The 19046-nt window shown below is 43.2% G+C and overlaps 1 protein-coding gene across 1 annotated transcript in view; it reads left to right on the top strand.

The window, feature by feature from the left end:
* Positions 1–19046, top strand: part of lgi1b (leucine-rich, glioma inactivated 1b) — a 32550-nt gene that overhangs the window by 10418 nt on the left and 3086 nt on the right. The window contains exons 3-7 of the mRNA XM_055646599.1: positions 2311–2382; positions 2488–2559; positions 8174–8245; positions 16810–16979; positions 18834–18998. Of these exons, the coding sequence (XP_055502574.1) occupies positions 2311–2382; positions 2488–2559; positions 8174–8245; positions 16810–16979; positions 18834–18998 (551 nt within the window). The remainder of the gene's footprint in view (positions 1–2310; positions 2383–2487; positions 2560–8173; positions 8246–16809; positions 16980–18833; positions 18999–19046) is intronic.

The following is a 19046-nucleotide window of genomic DNA, read 5'->3' as shown; positions in this document are numbered from 1 at the left end:
TCATGACCTACTATGATCTACCTACGAGTAAAAAGTATCAATTTTTTCCATGCCAACATTTTTTTACTCATGGACATTTGTTATCAGGCTGGAAAAACCGCCGCGACCTACTTGAGACCACGAGTACGCAGAGACCACTCACGAGCATGAAGAAGAGTGACCTACGACCTCCTACGAACTCGTGGCCACCATGCTGCGAGTACGAGTCTAGGGCAAATTCGGCAGAGGTCACCAATTAGGTCGTGAAAGTGGGACGGGGCTTTATTTCTTGTTTGCTTTAAATGTCTTGATACTCCGTCTCATTTCTGCTTTTTAAACCCTACATACTGTATGTTTCCTTTTCCTACAATCACTTTGATATCTAAGGTTCCATAACCTTGCCATCTTTATCCTTGCTTCTTTCTGATTCACAATTTCATTTAATACATTAACCAGGTCCTCTACCTTTTTGGGTCTTTCATTAACCCAATATTTCCCAACACCAATCTCTAACATTAATATTAGAATCACTGAGGCTATGAATACTTGTGGATTCAGTTTAATATTGCCTGTTGTCATAGAATATAAAACAGTACAGCACCGGAACAGGCCTTTCGGCCCACAATGTCCATGCTGAACACGATGCCAAGACTATCACATCTACCTGCACAAAATACGTATCCCTCTATTACCCGCATATCCATAGACAACAGACTTGAAGACTGATTCTCTCGATGTAGTGGTGATGCTCTAGCAGAATGATCAAAGATCAATGCAAAATGCAATCTGTCTCTCTCTCCAGAAACCAGAAATGAATCTGAATTTTGTTTAGTGGGTAAACTGGCATAAGGAGCTGACAGTTGAATCTTGTATTCATCATTGTTGCCAATAATGCGTCCTCCTGACCTATGTTTAAATGCAACTAATGCATCTGCTTCAACCACCAACCCTGGCAGTGAGTTCCAGGCACTCAGCACTCTCTGTATAAAACACTAATCACGGACCTCCAGCCTAAACATTGTCCTTTCACCACAACCCCCTGCCTTCTATCAGTAAGCCCGTTCCGAATCCATACGACCATGTTATATCGGCAAGACCAAGCGGAGATTGTACGACCTGTTCGCTGAACACCTGCACTCAGTCCGCCTTGGCTTACGCGATCTGCCAGTTGCCAAACATTTTAACTTCCCTTCCCAATCCCATAATGACCATTCTGTCCTAGACCTCCTGCACTGTCAGAGTGAGGCTACACACAAATTGGAGGAACACCACCTCATATTTCGCTCGGGCCACTTGCAACCCAGCAGCATGAATATTGATTTCTCTAACTTCAAGTAACCCATGCTTTCCCTCTCATTCTACCCCTCCCCAAGTCTAGTCCTCTTGTTAATTTCACCCTTTGTATCCTTCGTTGTGGACCATTGTGGGCTCCACCTTCCCCGAGTCATCAATTCAGGCTCTGCTTTGTCCAGTACCTTCCCATATCTCTAGTAACCCCTTCCTTGACTCACAGTCTAATAAAGGGTGTCGACTTGAAACATCACTATTCCTTCTCTCCAGAGATGCTGCCTGACCCACTGAGTTACTCCAGCTTTTGTGTCTATCTTTACCATTAATCACCTTTGTCCTCATTACACATCCTTGCTTTGGCCATTGTATTTCAATTCCTTCTTGTACTAATAATCTTAAATATTAAATTAACCTTACTATTGACAAAGTATATAACTGAACTCTGGAATCTCCTTGTGATTGGCTGCACAAATCAAGAAACACGACGTTAACTTGGGAATTAAAGAAAAGGAATGAAGATTCACAATACCCAAATTCTTCTTCTTCTTGCGTATGGCGTGCACAGCCTAAAATTGTCGGACAACTTGTTCTATTTGATCTTATTTGATTGTGCACACGGGGTTGATTGCATTCGTCGAAACAGGGCGGACCACATGAAGGTTGCAATCTCAAATTATTAATGTCAAGCGAAGTGTAAACCACATTTAACTGCTTCGTCATTACCTTAATATGAAAATCATACACGTCCCTTTTTTAAAAATATACTGCCATATTTCCAAAGGTGGACCTTGTCATCAACAGTAATTTGTTTAAGAAGGAACTGCAGATGCTGGAAAATCGAAGGTAGACAAAAATGCTGGAGAAACTCAGTGGGTGAGGCGGCATCTGTGGAGCGAAGGAAATAGGTGACGTTTCAGGTCGTGACACCCGAAACATCAACAGTAAATTGGTCAATATAACATTAAGGCAGTAATAATAATGTTATGAATTATATTGAGCTATAATGGTTTGTAAACTTTAATAAATTGTTTATTTTGACAGTTTGTTCACTTCAAACTCATTTTATTTGATTGCCAATGATGCATTCAAGGGTGTTGATCATCTCAAATATCTGTAAGTAAATGCCGAATCTTTCTATTAATAAATAAAATTAGACACCCCAGATTATGTGATTATTTGTAATCACCCACGTACCGTAATAAATATTTTTTTCTGTAGTTTTATAGAGAACAATGAAATACAATCCATTTCAAGCTATGCTCTTCGAGGTCTCGGATCCCTTACTCATTTGTAAGTATGTTACTGCTAATGAATCAGTTTAACAGCCAGGTAAGTTTAATTGTAGAATTGTTCAAAGAAGAAGCAAAATGTCCTCGGGTTATCCTGGTGAGGACAGAGACAGAAAGGAATTGGACAATGAATTAGATCAATGATTCAAGAAATATCTTGAATATGGAATCGTAGTTTGTACACACAGAATTGGGCTGTTTGGCACAACTTCTTCAAGGTGGTCATTATTGAAAGAGATATGCCAGTGAATTAAACAATAATCAAAAATAACATCTGCAGATGCAGGAAATCCAGAAAAAAAAGATCAAAATAGTGCAGGAAATATTCTGCAAATCAGGCAGGGATATAAAGAGTAATGTCAGGTAATTAACATTTTGGGCAATCAGAAGTCAGAATGATGGTTAGGTTTCAAAGAGATGATGGTGTCCATGCAAACTAATTACTGACTGTTTATCAGCAAATTGGTGCACAGTGGCACAGCAGTAGAGTTGCTGCTTTACAGCGCCAGAGACCCGGGTTCGACCCTGACTTTGGGTGCTGTCTGTACACAGTTTGTACGTTCTCCCCATGACCTGTGTGGGTTTTCTCCGGGATCTCCAGTTTCCTCTCACACTCCAAAGATGTACAGGTTTGTAAGTTAATTGGCTTGGTATAATTGTAAATTGTCCCTAGTGTGTGTAGATAGCATTAGTGTGTGGGGATCATTGGTTGGTGTGGACTCGGTGGGCAGAAGGGCCTGTTTCCATGCTGTATCTCTAAACTAAAGTAAACAAAACATATTAAAAATACAAAATCATTGCTGTTATTAGGCAATAATTGCAATGTTATTATTATAATAATATTAATTGCAATATTACTGCTTTGTTTATTAATAACAAATTATTTCATTATCCTCGGCGTTTCTGTTTTTTACCTAAGAACTCTTGCCTTTTACTTAATTACCTAATGATATTTAATCACCCTGAAAGTGACTTCTTCAATGTATGTTAACAAGATGCAATTAACCATTTGCAGCGATTTAACACATGACAATAATAAACTAAACTGAACTGAATATTTCTTACATTTTTGGAAGGAAGCCACTTAGCCTATTTTTTGTCATCAACTACATTCTCCCGTTTATTTCCTCCATTTGTACATGTCAGCATAGATCAGCTCTCACTTCCTGCTCGGATCTCATGATATTAATATTCCTGTTCTAAACTAATATTTCCATGGATCGCTGAGGGAACTCTGCATTGTTAAAATCACCTACTTTCCGTTCAATATTAAACTAAAATAACATAAAAGAGTAGTGCACATCATGCTAACATAAAAACAAAAATGCTGAAAACACTCCAAGTGTCATAGAGTCATACAGCATGGAAATAGGCCCTTCGTCCCAGCTTGCCCATGCTGACCAAGGTGCCGCATCTTCACTAGTTCCACCTGCCCATGTTTGGCCCATATCCCTCTAAACCTTTCCTACCCATGTACGTTACACCTGACATGTATCTACATTAAACACCATTAACCATTCCTCAGCCCACTTGCCCAAATGATCAAGACCCTGCTGTAACCTTCAATAACCAACTTCGCCATCTACAATACCACCCACTTTAGTGTCATTTGCAAACTTGTAATCATGCCTTGTATGTTTCCATCCAAATTGTTGATATAAAACATATATAAGGCAATAGGCCCACCATCGATCTTCGAAGCACACCACTAATCACTGGCCTCCAGTTTGAAAAACAACCTTGCATCGTCACCATCTGCATTCTTCCGTGAAGCCAATTTTCTATCCAGTCGGCGAGCTCTCTTTGGATCCCAACCTTCCAGAGCAGCCTACCATGCGGAACCGTGTCAAATGCCTTGCTGTAATCCCTTTACACAATGTCTACAGCTCCGCCCTCAAACTTTATTGATCACACCTTCAAATAACTCAATCAAATTCGTGAGACATGATCTCCCACATACAAAACCATGCTGACCGCCCCTAAATCAGCCCTTGACTATCTAAATTCATGTATACCTTATCCTTCAGAATACTCTCTAGTAACTTTCCGATCACAGATGTTAGACTCCGTGGCCTATAATTTCCAGGCTTATCCTTGCAGCCCTTCTTAAATAGAGGCACAACATTTGCCACCCTCCAGACTTCCAGCACCTCACATGTATCTAATGATGACTCATAAATCCAAGCCAGGGCACTAGCAATTTCTCCTCTGGCTTCCCACAGTGTCCTCGGGTATATTTGACCAGGCCAGAGAGATTTGTCTACCTCCATACGTGTTAGGATTTTCGGCACCTTCTCGACCATAATCCTGACTGCCCTTAGGTTCATGATTTCTCTACAGTAAAAACAGAGGAGAAATACTCATTGAGGACCTTGCCCATCTCCTGTGGCTCCACACAGAGGCGACCGCTTTGGTTCTCGAAGGGCCCTATTCTCCCTCTGGCTACCTTCTCCCCTTAATGTACTTATGAAATCTCTTTGGATTTTCCTTAATATTATCTGCCACAGCTGTCTCCTGCCCCCTTTTGGCCTTCCTAACTTCCTTCTTTAGAAGGCTCCTCAGTTCTCAAAACTCCTCCAGGGATACACTTGATCCCAAAGATAGACACAAAAAGCTGGAGTAACTGAGTGAGACAGGCAGCATCTCTGGAGTGGCGTTTTGGGTCGAGACCCTTCTTCAGATCCGAAACATCACCCATTCCTTCTCTCCAGAGATGCTGCCTATCCCGCTGAGTTACTCCAGCTTTTTGTATCTATCTTCGATTTAAGCCAGCATCTGCAGTTCCTTCCCACACATACACTTGATCCCAGCTGCCTATCCCTGTCCCATGACTCTTTCTTATTCTTGACCAGAGCTTCAATTTCTCTCGTCATCCAAGCTTCCTTATGTTCACGTGCCTTGCACTTCACTCTAACAGGAACATGCATGTCCTGAACTCTTGTCAACACATTTTTAAAACGCATCCCACTGTTTCTTTTTCTGCAAACAACTGCCTCCAATCGACTTGAGTGAGTTCCTGTCTAATACCTTCACAGTTGGCCTTGCCCTTATATAGAATTTTAACTTGTGGGCCCACCCTGTCTTTATCCATAACTATCTTAAACCTAATAGAACAGTGGTTGCTGGTCCCCAAAGACTCATCCATGAACCATTCAGCCACTTGCACTTACCAATTTCCTAAGACAAGATCAAGCCTTGCCCTCTCCCATGTTGGGCCCTCTGCCTATTGCCTGAGGAAACTTTTCTGAATACATTTGTCAAATTCTGCCATGTCTAAATCTTTTGCACTATGACATTCCCAGTCAATGGGAAAGTTAAAATCCTCTACAATTACTACCTTATTAGTCCTGCATCGGGCTGCAATCTCCTGGCATATTTAAAGCCCTGTCCCACGGTACAAGTTCATTCCAAGAGCTCTCCCGAGTTTGCCCTGATTCGAACTTGGAGATTTACGGTAATGGCCACTCGTCGGTACTCGGGGCTCACGTGGACATTTTTCAACATGTTGAAAAATCTTCACAAGTCTTCCCGTGCTTACCTGCCGTTAGCGAGTCTTCCCGCGTACCTGCTGTTAGCGTTACGAGCTGCTAAGAGACGTCCCCGAGCTCCGACGTACCGCTACGTTCATTCTCCGTGCTTACCACGAGTTTGGTTTTTTTAAACTCGGGAGAGCTCATGGAATGAACTCGTACTGTGGGACAGGGCCATTATTTTTACCCTTCTAATTCTAATTTGAGTAATTCTAATTTACTCTTCCAATTACTACTATTTATGGCCTGCAGTACACTCCCAACAAGATGATAATTCCGTTTTTATTCCTCTGCTGCACCCATATATCCTGGATGAACCATCAGTATTGTCATCTCGGACTACTGCTGTGACATCCTTCTGAATCAATAAAGCAACACCCCTCCTCTTCTACCCCCTCCTCTATCTCTCCTGCAGTATCTGTACCCTGTAACATTAAGCTGCCAATCCTGTTCCTCTTTACTAGGCCTTTATAATGGCTACAACTTCCTCGTCGTAAGAACCTATCCACGCCCTGAGCTCATCCTCGTTACCTGTTAGGCCTCTCATGTTAAATTAAGTGTAATTCAAACCAACAGTCCTTTCTTGCACCCTGTCATGCTCCTGCCTATTCTGTCCACTGAGCTTCCTTTCATCACCATCCATACCGACCTCCGGCCTCTCACCTGCCTCAGTGCTGCATAGGATCCCCCCCCCCACCCCCCTTACAATCTTAGCATCTCATGTAGCATCTGAAGAATGAACAGCAGAGTTAACACTTTAGATTCCAGAACGATCACCAGAACAGTTCTGATGAAGAGTTAAGGGCCTGCCCCACTTGGATGCGTCGTTTACACAACATCATTTACACGTCATGACGCACGGCGCGCGGGTTGTGACACGCATGTGATCCACGCATGGCCTGCATTACGCTCGCATGCTGCATGGTGACATAGGCAGTGACGTAGGAGGTGACGTACGGTCCCCAGGATTTGGGGATTCACAAATGCTTCGCGCACCAACTGCATGACACACAAATGACACCCAAGTGGGACAGGCCCTTTATGTCTGAACCATTAACTGTTTCACTTTCACAGATGCTACCTGACGCGCAGAGTATATCCAGAATTCCGTTTTTATTTGCGATTTGCAGCATATGAATTTTCAATTACTTTTTGATTGTCAATTTGTTTTGGATCTGCATAACACTGCAAAGATTACTTGGAGGTGTCTGATAGTAAGGATTCAGCTGATAATAAGACTTTTCCCAATTATCATCCATTTATCGTCATCAGCTGAGTAGTTTATATTGTAATACACTATTTCCGAACTTAGCAGAATCAATGCCCTTTTCACTATTGTGAGTATTATCACTATTGTATTAATCACTAACATTTTAATTTCTGCCATCAATTATGTTGTCATTGTAATATGACCAAAAATGAATCTCATATTTTGGCCGTGCAATACAAATGAGCACATACTCTTGACACATTAAATGGACACGTGCCGGATAAACACGGAAAGGTATCAGTAATCAGCCTCTTCTCTGACATTATTAATTTAAGCTAATTTAAGACACAAATGCTCTATTTCTTGAGGCTGTGCTTTGGTTAAAATCTGTTCTCTACAGTTAAGATAATATTAATTCCTTGCCCACTGTAGCATCATGGGCGTCATCTGAGTGGATATGTTGGTAGCTCAACAGTGAAATTTGTACTCTTACTCATAAATCAACAATCTTACTTTTATGAGATAACTCGCGTTCCTCTGCCTGTTATTAATCTAAGGTGTGACCTAAGTACTCCCTTATGACATGGACTGGACAATCAGATCTTCTGTAAATGTATTTATCCAGCCATTCTGAGATAAGCCTTCATTGGAACTGATAAACGACTTTATCTCAGGAGCATGCAAATAGACATTATAATTGAACTTATTCAATTCAGAATATGCAATTTATCTTCACACAATGATACAAAATAAAGTCTATGCACACTTTCCTACATAGTTATTTTTATAGATGTAGAAGGAAAATAAATAAGGTAATAGTTCAAGAATTATAGCTTACTAATATTTGTCTTTTACTTTTTTTTTGCTTTCAACAGAAGTTTGGCGAATAATAACCTTCAAACACTTCCTAAAGAGTTATTTAAAGACCTGGATGCATTAACCAACGTGTAAGAACTATTGGTGCCTTGTAAAACGTTGTGCATTGTTTTAGTGCTGAATGATTTGAAGAATAGTTTGCAGAAAGAGCAGGCAGTTTTGTGGTTACATATTGTAGCTTTGTAACCAAAAGGAAATTCAGGACTCAATGTTGTGGAGTAACTCAGTGGGTCAAGCAGCATCTCTAGAGAACAGGGATAGATGACACTACAGATTAGAACCCTTCTTGTTGGTGTGGGTAGGTGTGAAGGTCAGGACTCCTGTGCAGGCATGTTTATGAATGCGGAAATCCTGAAATCCCATACAACTGATCAAACTGGCAAGTATGGTGTGTTCCGACATAGGTTCCAGTGAGGGAACAGGAACTTTCCGTTAAATGTTTCCAGCGGTGGATCGGGAGCTTTCTGTGTAATGTTTGCAAATTGCAAGTACTTTTTAAAAATTGATTGTGTCAACTTAAGCCCCTGTACCACTTTCACGACCTAATTGGCAACCTCTGCCGAGTTTGCCCTTACTCGTAGCATGGTTGCCACGAGGTCGCAGGAGGTCTTTGTAACTCTTCCTCATGCTCGTGAGTGGTCTCCGTGTACTCGTGGCCTCAAGTAGGTTGCGGTGTTTTTTCCAGCCTGATAAAAAATGTCCACGAGTTTAAAAAAAAGGTTGGCATGGAAAAAATTGATACTTTTTACTCTTAGGTGTGTCATACGTAGGTCGTGATAGTAGTCGTAGGTAGGTAACTGGCCCTAGAAAAAAAATGCAAACATGACATCATTTTATCATGTGATCATTTTCCACTCGTCGTAGTTGGTCTTAGGTGTGGAAGACTGATGTCGAGGGGTGCCGTAGACATAGTTGTAGACCTAGTCATAGGAGGTCGTAGACATAGTCGTAGGAGGTAGTAGAAGGTCTTTTACTTTGGCGCGTCAACATGTCCTTGACATTTTTTTCAACTCGTCTAGGGTCTTCTAAACTCGTGGATTAGGTCGTCCAAGTGGGACAGGCCCTTTAAATGAATTAATCTTTCTGTGGACTTTTGATGTACTATGGAATTTCTATGTCATTACATTATTTCAGCTTTTCCGAATTGGATAATTTTAACTACTTTCAATATATTTATGAATTTCAGATGCGGCAGTTCATCTGATGAGTCAGGGATCAGGAATGATGTTCGGGGAATGATGGCAGCTTGGAGTCAGGATGTGTCGATGATGGGGCAGTAGAAGAGTGGGGGGGGGGGGTGTCAGGTGATAAGATCACTGGGCGGGAGAAGTTGGGAAAGGCAATACAGCGAGGAAGTCGCTGCTGGGTTGGTGTGGGTGTGGGTGTGTGTGAAGGTTAGATGTTAAGTAATAGGACTTATCTTACTGAAGACCAAGTGGAGAATTGCACAGGCTAATCCAGAAGAGACTGACAACATTTGCGTATCAAGAGTCAAGAGTGTTTTATTGTCATGTGTCCCAGATAGAACAATGAAATTCTCACTTGCAGCAGTACAACAGAACATGTAAACATAGTACAGTAAACAATATAATAAATGAGAGAGAGAAATTTTTTTAGTGTGTGTGTGTATATACAATCTGAAGAAGTGTCTCAATCCAAAACATTACCAATTCCTTTTCACCAGAGATGCTGCCTGTCCCACTGAGTTACTCCAGTTTTTTGTGTCTATCTTCAGTTTAAACCAGCATCTGCAGTTCCTTCTTATACACACATATGCATACGTACATATGTAAGAAATATATCGGAAAATGGGGTTCCCCTCTTCCATTATTAATGAGGCTCTCACAAGGGTTTCCTCGATATCCCGCAGCTCCGCTCTTGCTCCCCCTCCCCCCATTCGTAACAAGGACAGAGTCTCCCTTGTCCTCACCTTCCACCCCATCAGCCATCGCTTGCCGCATATAAATACTCCACCATTTTCACCACCTCCAACGGGATCCCACCACTGGCCACATCTTCCCATTTCCACCCCTTTCTGGATAAAAGTGTGCTACAGAGCATTTTGTTTAGTGTAGAAATACAGAGCGACAGTGGGGAACAGGCCCTTCAGCTCACTAAGCCCACTCCGACCAGCGATTCACAACTCCTATGTTATCCCAGTTTCACATTCTATACGCTAGGGGCAATACTGCAGAATCCAATGAACCTACAAACCTGCATGTCATTGGAATGTGGGAAAAAACCGAAGCACCGTCAGAGGGAGAACGTGTAAACTCCACTCAGACAGCACCCGAGGTCAGGATCTCTCTGGCTCTATACGGCAGCAACTCTAGCCCTGTACCACTGTGCACCTGCAGTCAATTTGCCCCAGTGCAGAGGGGACTATGTCAGGACATATTACTGAGTAATTACAGCATGCTTTGTTTCATCTCAAACATCTGTGGTCTCATCTAATACAGGCAAATGGAATTAGTGTAGAAAGAAGGGCCAGCATGGACATAGTGGGTGAAGAGCCCATTTTTGTGCTCAGGAGAGTGGTGGCACAGCAACACAGTGGTAGAGTTGCTGCCTTACAGTGTGAGACACTCGGGTTCGATCCTGACTACGGGTGCTGTGGGTGCAGAGTGTCCCTGGATGCTCCACACTCCAAAAATGTACAGGTCTGTAGGTTAAATGGCTTCTGTTAGATGTAAATTGTCCCTAGTGTTTGTGCGATAGTGCCAGGGTATGGGGTTATTGGTGGTTGGTGGAGATCGCTGGGCCACAGGGCCTGTTACCTCTAAAGTCTAAAGTAAAGACTCCATGATTCAAATTTAATGTTGCTCAACACATACAAAAATCACACACATAGCCATGTTTAATGTTCTTCAAAATATTTCATCCATATTGATGTTTTATCAAACTTATTTTTTGCTGATTAGCGTATTTGCAAAAATCAAATGCTTTTCCAAATTGGGGAATTAAAACCTATTTGCAATGAGCTTCTGAATCAAACCTGTAAATGCTAATTAGAAGCTTCAGCAAACCACTAAACTCCTCCCTGCAACCCACATCCAAAAAACCCAAGCCTCCAAATGCCAATGACAGGGCCAAACATGCTACCATGCACTTCTTTACAAGGGCCACGAGATCTTGACTCTGAAATTCTCGCACAGCTCAGCATTTTTGTGCCAACTTAATATAAGTGCTTAAAAGTCTAAAGTCACCAACCTGAACGACTACCCTAACTCCAATCCCAATGAAGTGCTTCGAAAGGCTGGTCCTCTCCCACATCAAATCCAGCATCCCTGCCTCACTGGACTCTCATCAATTTGCATACAGGGCAAATAGATCAACAGAGGATGCCATCTCTCTGGCTCTTCACACTGTCCTGACTCACCTGGACAGACAGGGCACGTACGTGAGGATGCTCTTCATTGACTATAGCTCTGCATTCAATACGGTCATCCCCACCAAGCTCACCACCAAACTCCACCAGCTGGGCCTCAGCTCGCCGATATGCGATTGGATCCTGAACTTTCTGACGGAGCGACCGCAGGCAGTGAGACTGGGCCCGCACCTGTCCTCCACTATCACCCTGAGCACCGGCACACCACAGGGCTGTGTACTAAGCCCCATGCTCTACTCCCTCTTCACTCACGACTGTGTTCCTGCATTCGACACCAACACCATCGTGAAGTTTGCAGACGACACAACAGTGATTGGGCTGATCACCAACGGTGATGAAACAAAATACAGAGCGGAGGTGCAGAACCTGGCGGACTGGTGCGCACGTAACAACTTGTCACTAAACACCTCCAAGACCAAGGAGCTGATTATTGACTTCAGGAGGTCCCATAATGGAGAATACGCCCCAATCTCCATTTACGGGGAAAGTGTGGAGAGAGTGTCCAGCTTTAAGTTTCTGGGCACTCACATTTCAGAGGACCTCACATGGTCCACCAACACCGCTGCGCTGGTCAAGAAGGCACAGCAATGACTGTTCTTCCTGAGGACATTAAAAAAGACTGGTCTGCCCCAACAGCTGCTGACAACCTTCTACCGCTGCACCACAGAGAGCATATTAACGTATGGCATCTCTGTGTGGTATCTCAGCTGCACGGAGGCGGAGAGGAGAGCTCTTCAGCGCGTCGTCCACAGAGCGCAGAGGATTATTGGGACACAGCTACCAGCCTTGGAGGGCATCTACCACACACGGTGCCTCAGGAAGGCCGTCAGCATCCATAAAGACTCCTCACACCCTTGTAACGGACTGTTCGAACTACTTCCCTCCGGCAGACGTTACAAGGCCTTCTACGCCCGAACCTCCAGACTCAGAAACAGCTTCATTCCCAGAGCTATAGCGGCTCTGAACCGGCCCTGCTGAGTGCCCCCCACCCCCCCTGGACTGTCTCCCTCAGATGGTCACGTCACACAGTTTATTTATTTATTTTTCTTTTCTTTTACATCGGTTGGAAGCTGCATACTAAATCTCGTTGCACTGATGTGCAATGACTATAGAAGATATTATTATTATTATTATTATTATTATTATTAAAAGGATGATTGGGGAATTCCTGGGCCAGTACCTTCTTCCACAAATGAACAACGTACTTTCCCTTAGTATGACACACATCCACAAGGCAATGCACTGAGCAATCACGTGGTGTATAAAGTTTGTTTTTGTATTAATTGCCCAATATTGCACTGTAAAGCTGAGGCTTCCAAAAGGAATACTTATGAAATGGAGAGAAGACACCTGCTTCATTGTTATTTACAGGACCTGATGAGAGATAGTTCAGTGAAAGTTGAGAATAGGCAGGAGCATGGCAGAGAGTGAAGAAGGACTGTTGTATTGAATTGCACGTATTTTAATATGAGAAGCCTGACGGGCAAGGCAGGTGAAGGGGTGTGGATAGCTCCGTGCAGCTGGGATGTTGTCACCTGGTTATGAGAGGGGCAGGACTGGCAGCCTAATGTTCCAGGGTACAGATGTTACAGGAGAGATGGAGAGGGGGGGTAAAAGAAGAGGAGTTGTTACTTTATTGATTAAGGAGAATGGCACGGCAGTAGGCCAAAATGACATTACTAATGTTTGTCCAGTGAGGCTATATGGGTGGAGCTGAGAAATAAACAAAGAATGATCATCTTGTTGGGAGAGTACTACAGCACTCCAAATAGTCAAAGGGATTTAGAAGACCAAATGTGCCAGGGGATTACAGCCAGATGCAAGACTAATAAGGTTGTCATGGTAGGGGTAGTTTGGGATCAAGTGTATCCCTGGAGGAGTTTTCACAACTAAGGAACATGTTAAAGAAGGAAGGTGGACAAAAATGCTGGAGTAACTCAGCGGGTGAGGCAGCATCTCTGGTGAGAAGGAGAAGGCGACTTTTCGGGTGGAGACCTTTCTTCAGATGTCTCGACCCAAAACGTTGTATTTTCCTTCTCTCCAGAGATGCTGCCTCACCCGCTGAGTTACTCCAGCACTTTTGCCTATCTTTGATTTTTCCAGCATTGGCAGTTCTTTCTTAAACATGTTAAAGAAGGAAATCAGCAGGGCAAAAAGGGGGGCAGGAGATAGCTCTGCTAGATACTATTAAGGATAATCCAACATTTTCTATATAGACTGGGACTGTAATAGTGCAAATGGTTTAGACGGGGCTAAATTTGTCAAACGTGTTCAGGAAAATTTCCTCAGGCAATATGTAGAGGGTCCTACACACGAGAAGGCAACGCTTGATCTAGTCTTAGGAAATTGGGCGTTGCAAGTGGATGAAGTGTTTGTGGATGAGCCTTTTGGGACCAGTGACCACAATTCTATTAGACTTAAGATAGTTATGGATAAAGACAGGTGGGCCCGCCAGTTAAAATTCTAAATTGAGGCAAGGCCAACGTTGAAGGTATTTGACGGGAACTCACTCAATTTGATTGGAGCAGGTTGTTTGTGAGGAAATAGAACATCCAGAAAGTGTAATGCTTTCAAAAGTGTAGTGACTAGAGTTCAGGGCATGCATGTTCCTGTTAGAGTGAATGTCACGTCAGTAAGGGTATAAGGAAGCTTGGATTATGAGAGAAATTAAGGCTCTGATGAAGAATAAGAAGGAGACATGTTGCAGGTATAGGCAGGTGGGATCAAGTGTAACCCTGAAGGGGTTTTGAGAACTGAGGACAATGTTATATTTGTGCTATGCAAGTTATGACAAACTGCAATAAGATGACCAACCAGATAAGGGCATGTCCCACTTTCATGACCTAATTCACGACCTCTGCCGAGTTTGCCCTTGACTCATACTCGCAGCAGCATGGTTGTCAGGAGGTCGTCAGAGGTTGTAGGTAGGTCGTAACAGGTCGTGATGCTAGTCGTAGGTACTCATGACATCAAGTAGGTCGGGGCGTTTTTCTAGCCTGATGAAAAATGTCCACGAGTAAAAAAGGTCATGAATTAGGCCGTGAAAGTGGGACAGGCCATTTAGTCTGCTTTGGAAATACAACAGAAAGATAAAAATTGGTGAGAATAACACACAATTCATAAAATACTAAGTGTTTAAGAAGGAACTGCAGATGCTGGAAAATCGAAGGTACGCAAAGCTGGGGAAACTCAGCGGGTGCAGCAGCATCTATGGAGCGAAGGAAATAGGCAACGTTTCGGGCCGGGGTTTTGACCCGAAACGTTGCCTATTTCCTTCGCTCCATAGATGCTGCTGCACCTGCTGAGTTTCTCCAGCTTTTTTGTGTACCTTCATAAAATACTAACATTGGATCTCTAATATTGACCTAAGTAAGAAATAAGATCTTGATTAGATGTCTCATCTGGATGAAGATACTGTAATATGTCCACAATACCTCCCTTATGAGTGCTTTGATTTGAGGTCAGATGATGTGCTGAATTCACAGTGTAACCATTATTTTCTGAAGTAGTTGTAAAATAAAATATGTATTCCTGCATTTAATCTTTTTATAATGATTACAAATTGCGAGAATAATGAAAGTGTGAATTTGCACATTATAGTAAACCCCCGTTTTAACCAACCCCTTGATAACAGAGAGCGGATGCACCTACTAACGCCACCCCGGTCTCACAAGGGGCACCAGTGAACCCTTCTTCACCAGCTGCTGCACCGTCCAGTTGATGCGGCTGTTGTTGTGGCTCACGTTGTAGTCCCTGGGGATAGGGCTTTCTTCAGGCTGCCGCCATTGACACAATGCGATTGGGATCCATGGGACTCCTTTCCCTCTCACCAGCTGCCGCCTCTTCCTGTTGGTCGTCGCTTTGTCCATTCGGTCCCTTGTTCACTCCACCACCTCCTCCTTCTCGCCCAGAGTCACTGACATACTCCACCTTGGATAATGGCAACAACTGCAGGGGGGGGGGGGGGGGGGGGTGGGAATGGGAAGTGGACATAGCGAGAGCCGACAGGAAGAAGCGGCAGCTGGTGAGAGAGGAGGGAACCCCACGGTGACCGAGGGCATCCTGTTGGTGGTGGCGGCCCAAAGAAAACTCTGCCGGCCAGGGGCTACAATGTGAGCCGTAAGAACGGCTGCATCGACCAGGCGTTGGTGCAGCGGGTGAAGAAGGACTCGCTGGTGCAGACCAACGGCATCGATGCTGAGACTTAACGTGAAATGACACAAAGTGCTAGAGTAACTCAGCAGACTGAATCAGTCAGTAAAATGGGTCCTGACCCAAAACATCACCTATCCATGTTCTCCAAAGATGCTGCCTGACCTGCTGAGTTACTCCAGCAATTTGTGAGCGTATTAACTAGTATCTGCAGTTCTTTGATTCTACTGCATCCAATGATAATACCGTACTCGGTTATGGCGGACAATGGGCAATTATGGACACTAATCCCCCCTAATGGTTCATTACAATAAGGGATTACTAGTGTTTGCAAAGATTACTTCCATGCTAAAACACATTTTCTTTAAGTAGAGTGGAAAGAAAGATATGCTTTTATGACCTTGAGATGTTTGTAATGTTTTATAGACAATGATACAATATAATACAATACAATTTATTGTCATTTGAACCTCAAATGAAGTTCAAACGAAATTTGGTTTCTGCAGTCATACAAAAAGAAAAAAGTCAAGACACACAACCAACACAATTCACACAAACAGTGAATCTCCTCACTGTGATGGAAGGCAAAGTCTTGTCTCTCCCCTGTGTTGCATTCTTCTCCCGATGTTAAAGCCCCCGGCGGGCGATGGCAAGTCCTGCGGCCGTAAAAGCCGCGTTGGGTGATGTAAGGTCCCGCTCCAGGTCATTTTCAACCCCGCAACTCGGGCGGGAGAAGTTGCCATTGCGGCAGCTCCGAAAAGTGGTCTCCCGCCAGGGACCCGTGAGCTCCCGATGTCTCCGTCCACTGGGCCTGCGGCTGGAAACTCCGAGCTCCGGAGTCGGGTCGCAGCCGCGCGCCACCACCGCTCCCCACGCTCCGAAGCTGGCCAGCCCCACGATGGAAAGTCCGCGGACTCCATGACTGGAGCCCCCAGGTCGATCCGGTTAGAGGCCGCTCCACGGTGCTAGGTCCCAACAATGTAGTGTATTCTACATATACCTACATATATATTCTACTTTTGTGAATATATCATGCTTTAAATGTAACCATAGGATATGCCTCGTGTCATCAATTAAAACTGCTTTTCTTCACAGAGAACTTGGCGGCAATTCATTCCACTGTGATTGCAAATTGAAATGGCTGGTGGGATGGTTGATGAACACCAATGCAACAGTTGATCAGATCTATTGTGCAAGTCCAGTACAGTATAAGGGAAAGAAGATAAGCAACCTCTCACTGAAAGAATTTGACTGCATGATTGCAGGTGACTCAATCAGACTGTTAGATATATTTGTACATGGCATAGAGTTTAGTTTAGAGATACAGCGTGGAAACAGGCCCGTCTGCCCACCAAGTCCACACCGACCAGCGATCCCCGCACATTAACACTATCCTACACCCACTAGGGACAATTTACACTTACACCAAGCCGACTAACCTACATACCTGTACTTCTTGGGAGTGCGGGAGGAAACCGAAGATCTCTGAGAAAACCCACACGGTCACGGGGAGAATGTACAAACTCCATACAGACAGCACCCGTAGTAGTTGTAGTTAGAAGTTAGTTGTAGTTAGAATTTCCAAATTGGTGGTATGATGCAACCAGAAAATTGCAAATGTCAGTGTAAACTGAGACCTTTTATGATGCATTGCATTTGCTATTTACATGTCGATGGCTCCATCTATGGCTCTTTTTATGAGGGGAGAGAGGCTGATGTGGGTAGTGGATGCCACCAAAGCAATGATCAATGTTTCCATCAGATTGATCAACAGGAGTACACTGTAGTGGATTTGATTCCCAATGGTCACTTCCCCATCCAGTAGCACAGATGATGCCATCAGCTGGGTACCTATATTTTGGAAAAATATTGTTCTCATTTTATTGATTTGATTCTACTTGATTATATTTCTTTAAGCATTGCTATTAGTAGACAAAAACAAACCAGAAAAATTCCCAGAGATTCTCCACTTGAAGTGTCCCTGGAGAACCAGACATCTCTAGTCCTACATTTAGACAGGTTACTATAGAAAACAAAATAGTCTCATCAACATGCATATTTGCCAATCTTGCTGGTTTGTCTGATGTGTTTCCTGCCACAATGAGATTCTTAAGTCATTTACGAGGGAAGAGAGTTGAGGTGAGTTGAATTTGTCATTGCTTTGCCTTTGCTTTTCGTTTCCTAAATGAGCCCTCTATACCCTCTACGGTGATGGGGGTGAAAGTGGACCACTGTTGAACACCAGTGTGTGATGTGGGGATGTATCCATTTGAACATGCTTGCCACAGAAGAGCCCGACACTTTTGGAATAAACAGGCCTTTAAAAATCCAGTTTTGATTTTATTTATTTGTTTCCAGAATTCTTTCCTATCGTTTTGTTACCATGGAACTGCATTGTAGATTATCAGTTGTGTGACTATACTTGTGGAGAATGAAGTTGGGTATGTGGCCCACATTCACTTTATCTGATGAGCACTGGTGCTTCCCCTAATTCCCAGTGATCTTCCCTTGTGCATTCCACATCCTACGCTTGTTCCCAGATTGATAACTGCTGTACATTCTGGGGAATTTAACAGAATCACAAAGTAAACTTAATTTCACTTGTAGTATTTTTTTAAGATGGTTATCTAATTCCTAGTTGTGGTGAGAATTCCTATTTTCAGTAATGCATGAAATGCAATTCAGTAATATATCATAGTTACTGCCTCAAAATGGCTGGCAGTATCATCAAGGACCCACACCATCCTGGCCACACACTCATCTCCCCGCTACCTTCAGGTAGAAGGTACAGGAGCCTGAAGACTGCAACGTCCAGGTTCAGAAATAACTACCCCCCCTCAGCCATCTGGCTATTAAACTCCACTGAAACAAATCTCTGACATTAATAGCTCATTATCTGTTTATTTGCACTCTATCTGCTTATTTATTGATGTGTGTAAATATATTTACATAATGGTATATGGACACACTGATATGTTCTGTATTCATGCCTACTATATTCTGTTGTGCTTAAGCAAAGCAAGAATTTCATTGTCCTATCTGGGACACATGACAATAAACTCCCTTGACTTGACTTGATAGTCACAAATAATGTATGGTGTTTGCTTTCCTTTTCATAGATTTTGCTCCTTACCAAACTCTGAAATTTCAATCCATGTCAATTGAAAGCTTCAATTACATGACCGATATTTATGTAGTAATTGCTCAACCTGTTGCTGGGAATTGCAGCATCTTGGAGTGGGATCACGTGGAAATGGTCTTTCGGAATTTCGACAACATCACTGGTATGGATGTCTGGTTGTCATTTGTAAATTGGGGAACAAAATTATTGG

This window comes from Leucoraja erinacea, chromosome 15 (assembly GCF_028641065.1).
Source record: "Leucoraja erinacea ecotype New England chromosome 15, Leri_hhj_1, whole genome shotgun sequence".
NCBI classification, from domain to species: Eukaryota; Metazoa; Chordata; class Chondrichthyes; order Rajiformes; family Rajidae; genus Leucoraja; species Leucoraja erinaceus.
Note: the sequence above shows the minus strand (reverse complement) of the source record. Positions and strands in the feature narration are given on the sequence as shown.